At 36.5% G+C, this 4967-nt stretch overlaps 1 protein-coding gene across 1 annotated transcript in view; it reads left to right on the forward strand.

Moving 5' to 3' along the window:
* Window positions 1–1023: 1023 nt before the first annotated feature.
* Window positions 1024–4967, forward strand: part of TFEC (transcription factor EC) — a 134309-nt gene continuing 130365 nt past the window's right edge. The window contains exon 1 of the mRNA XM_023724620.1: window positions 1024–1221. Within this exon, the coding sequence (XP_023580388.1) occupies window positions 1024–1221 (198 nt within the window). The remainder of the gene's footprint in view (window positions 1222–4967) is intronic.

A 4967-nucleotide genomic window follows, 5' to 3' on the forward strand; every position in this document is an offset into this window, starting at 1 on the left:
GTTCTGTAGGGGAAAATCAGAAAGCAAAGGTTGGTATGATATCTTATAAAGGCTTAAACCAGAGTTTATCCAAGAGAGGTTATTTAAAGATACAAGTTAGAGCATTAATTCTAAATTCCCCAGGGTGTGTTTGTTTAATCCAGCCACTTCGCATTATTGCAATGTCTTACGTGGTGTGAGATGTTACAGTGACTAAAAAGAAAAAGATGTTTTTCCCCATACTTTGAACAATAATATATATGGCCATTAGCTACCTGTTCAATTCCTCTAGCAGCTTCGTTGTTTTACTTTCATTGCCTTTTAAGAGGTTACTCCTAGGACAGCGCTGCTCTTCAGTCTGTGATAGCTCAAGTCAGAAACTGAGTGGGGAAAATGAGCTATCTATTGTGGTCTGTTTCTCTATTTGACAGTTGTTCCTATTTTGTGTTTGTTTCTCCTTTAATGAGGATACAACTTTCATCCAGGGAGATGTATGGGTCACTTGTTAGTGCACTTAAATACACCAAGGCACTCCACCAGCTGGAAATGGTGACTTGTAGTTGAATTATTTTTGCGCAGCGAATGGTCTTCCTTTTGACATATTTTAATATACTTGCACACTGAGAGCAAGAGTGGGTGAACAGAAAACAGACTGTTTTATTAACCCAGCAGTCACCTTTGAGGTTCATACATGTCCACTTTTTTTCTTGCCTTTGTACATAATCCCAAGAGACTGGTACCTGGCTTTGCTCAGAATAACAAAGTCAGGCACAAATCTCCAAACACAATTGTTAGCTGAATGCCAACTGTTTCTTCTCATCTTTTTTTTTTTTAAACTTGAACATTAAGAATTGTATCTTTATGGGTGAACCATAGCCATTAAAGAATGAGTTTGTTTTTCTATTTCAGATGCTTCCTCTGTCATTTACTAGATTTATTTTACAATAGGTGATCTCAGGTGATAAAATAATTTTTTTGTATGTGTTTTGCAGGGTTCTTCTTTTTTTCAAATCCACTAAATAGTGAGAAGAAAAGAAGAAAAATATGTTACAAGCTTTAACTGGAGTCCAATTTCAGATGAGAGAACAATTAGGAGAAAAGGAGAGGAACCTTCAACACAGCCAGGGAGCCAGGGTCCAGCGGACTCAATTCCACATGCAATTTTCCTACACACCAATGTGTCATAGACTTTTTCAAGTAAGACCAGAAATTTCTTCAAGTCAACTACCATCCTTTTCCAAGGTACATATCTGTATACATATATAGCCATAATTTCTAAGTAAAAACAACATAGTAAGTAACCACCCCTGAAAATCCATCCATTTTAATTGTACTCAAAAGTAGAAGAGAAAATAAGAGTAAAAATTCAGGGCCTTCTCCCGATTCCCAGGAAGTAGCTACAATTCACGGTGACTCATTTAACAGCATGTAAATATCAGAACAACAAAGCATGTGTACAAAGTACATAATTGTCTCTTTTTAATTATCGTTGCCACCACCATCATCTTCATCAACATCATCAGCAAGATAATACTGCTTGATATTTTGAGGCACTTCCTACTTTACAAAGCAGTTTCACATCATCTTATCTGACTTGTTTGTCAGTGAGGTGTGTCATAACAGTGGGTAGATTAATAGTCATAAGCTTTTTAAAAAGCACTCTAAGAACTATTAAGCACAAGTGTTGTGGTGTATAGAAAGGACATGTTCTTCGAGATAGAATTCTGGGTCGGCATTACTGACTCCATAACATTGGGCCTTTTAAAGCCTTGCTTTATTGAATTGATCAATATAAATATTAATAACTCTGATAACGAGCACTTTTGAAGTGTGATGGGAGATTATTTTTGCAAAGGTCCTATCACAGTGTGTGTAGATAATAAAAGTATTTTAGATGAGATGTTTGTACTTGGGTGGGAGGTTAGAGTAGGTAACTTTGAAGGATAACAACTTCAAAGTATTAAGTGGTTGACTCAAAAGTTAGTGACTTACTCTAGTGAGTAAGTGCACTTAGTAAGTAGCAGAGGCAATGTTGAATGTCTTCCAACTCTAAATTTAATTTAATTTTAAATACTATATTCTGAGAACCCACTCTTTACCAAGTCCTTGGGCTAGATTTCTAGGGTACCAACATGAGAGAGACCTTGCTACTGAAGTTGTATAATGTAATAGGGGAGATGAGCATAATGAAAGGAAAACTACGTGCTTACATATGGTGCGTAGTGATTGTACGTGGGTTTGGTGATGTCATGGGAGGCTTTATTATTGTGGGGGCATTTGAGTTTGACCTAAAAGTATTGCTACATCCGTTCTCAGTGAATAGCTTCTGAAATAGGAATAACTCTATAGATCTTATTTAAGTTTCATGTTAAACCTATTCTTAAAAATGAGTTTATTCTATTAACCATCAAATTAACTTTCAATCACATTCTGCTTATTTATTGTAAATTCAGCTCTCAAAAATCATTGCTTCTTAAGATCATAGATACGTTTTGTTTATAATAATTTTTGACTTTATTAATTTTTTTTTCTTTTGAGTCCTTGTACCTTTCTTTACTGATAAATGTTTAATCAGGCAGGCTTATAATGGAAAAAATCACATAATATTTTGACATCTATATCTTAGGATAATTGTCATCATCAGCTTTATATTCTCATCATCAAAACAATACATTTCAGCATTTATTAAGTGCTGTGGATCAGGCACCATACTAAGCACGTTGTTTAGGTTATTTACAATTTTTTCAGTGATCTAGTACAGTAGCTGTAAACCCTATTTTGCAGATAATGAAATGAGGCTCTGGGATTTTAAGAAATTAGCTCAATTTTGGGCAACTAGGAAAAATGTTATTGCTCTATGACTATTTGTCTACCTAGTTGGGCTTTACCACTTTCTCACTAGCTCTATAAGTGAGGACTCTGATGATTTACAGCAAGAAAAACCCAATGTGGAGTTGATTAAACCACAAGGAGAATTTGTTGGCTCATAGTAGCAGGAAGGAGAGCGGGTACCAGGGGTAACTGGAACCAGGACTTCAAATATTGTCTACAACTTCTCTAGCTCCGCAATATCGCCTTCATTCTCAGACCAGCAACTCCTTGCAGCAAACAGTGTGGCCTTCAGTCCCTCTGACCTTTCATCCCCACAGCTTGCTGCCAAGGAAAATAGGGGCAATGTTAACTGGCTCCAGTGTGGAAAATTCCGGGGAAATTTTGCTAGGATCACACGTCCAGCACTTGGCCAGTCATTGTAACTAAGATGGTGAGTGCTGTGTTCAGTTCTTATTTGTCAGGTGTTCACTTTTGTGGCTGAAGGGAGAGATAAATGGGATAGTCTGTTACCTGAATTGGGTAGGAATGAGTGTACAGTCATGGCCTACAAGAAATTATCATGAATTAGGCAGTCATCTCAGTTTGTGTCTATAAACACAGGCTATTCTGATATCTGTTCTCATTGCCTTAGCTTATTCTCCACCATTTAACACCATAACTGATTGTATAAACTCATGAGTGTAGAGTGGAGGGGTTTTGTCTAATTTTGTCCATTAATCTAAAGTCCAGTGTGTTTTGAAAATATGAAGTTGATTTGACCAAGATATAGTCTCTAGATCTTAAACATTTGTTATTTATCTAATGATGAAAATTCTGTTTTGGATTGGGAACAGAATCAGCCTCCAAAATTAAGAGACATGAAACTCAACACATAACAGATAAGTTTAAAACTCTGTGGAAGTGATATGTGGACAGACATACCTTACACAATGGGTACATTTAGTCAACTCTGTCTTTGCTCTATGACTATGACAATGATGGTTAAGGAGCCCCGGTGGCACAGTGGTTAAGCGCTCTGCCGTTAACTGAAACGTTGGCAGCCACTGTACAGGAGAAAGATATGGCAGTCTGCTTTCATACAGATTACAGCCTGGGAAACTCTAGGGGGCAGTTCTACTCTGTCCTGTAGGGTCACTGTGAGTGGGAATCAACTTGATGGCAACGTTTTTTCTTCTTTTAATAGGTCTTTGGTTAGCACGCATCAGCATCTCAGAGATGGATTAAAACAATATGGTGCGATAAAAATTAGATTTCTGGGTTTAGAAAGCTGAGGACCAGGCCCTGGTCTGCAGTGACTTTTTGAAGATAATGCCTGCTTTGAAGCTCTGTTTGAAGTCATCAACCAGCTCACACTTTGGACATTTAAACATTGCAGCATGTTACTTTAAAAGATCCTAAGCTTTAGAGACTCATACTGCCATAAGTACAATTTACATACTATATTACGAAACTTTTTTTTTACTTCAATTAATTTTATTATCAGACAATTCTCACATTTGTATATCCAGTCTAAATATCTAAATCTTATGGCTACTGGATATCTCCATACAGATGCCTCCAATGGTCCCTCAAACCCACTGTGCCAAGAACTGAACTTCTTCTTCAATCCAAATCTGATTTTTCTCCAGGGTTGTCTATTTTATTTTTTAATTGTACTTTAAGTGAAAGTTTAAAGCTCAAGTTAATCTCTCATAGAAAAATTTATACACATATTGTTATGTGACACTAGTTGCAAACCTATAATGTGACAGCACACGCCCCCTTTCCACCTCGGGTTTCCCATGTCCATTCAACCAGCTCCTGTCCCTTCCTGCCTTCTCATCCTGCATCTGGACAGGAGCTGCCCCTTTGGTCTCGTGTATCTGCTTGAACTAAGAGGCACAGTCTTCACGAGTATTATTTATGTTTTATAGTCCAGTCTAATCTTTGTCTGAAGAGTGTTCTTCGGGAATGTTTTTAGTTCTGGGTTATATTATGAAACTTTTTGATAGCACATTATAATATGGATGTTTAATAAATGATTATTACTTAATTTAAAAATGAAATTTGGCTGTTTTAGAGTGTATAAAATAGAGGTTTTCTTTTTTTTAATTTTTATTTTTTATTTTTTTTTAATATTTTATTGTACTTCAGGTGAAGGCTTACAGAACAGATAG

This window comes from Trichechus manatus, unplaced genomic scaffold (assembly GCF_000243295.1).
Source record: "Trichechus manatus latirostris isolate Lorelei unplaced genomic scaffold, TriManLat1.0 scaffold00251, whole genome shotgun sequence".
In the NCBI taxonomy this organism is placed as follows: domain Eukaryota; kingdom Metazoa; phylum Chordata; class Mammalia; order Sirenia; family Trichechidae; genus Trichechus; species Trichechus manatus.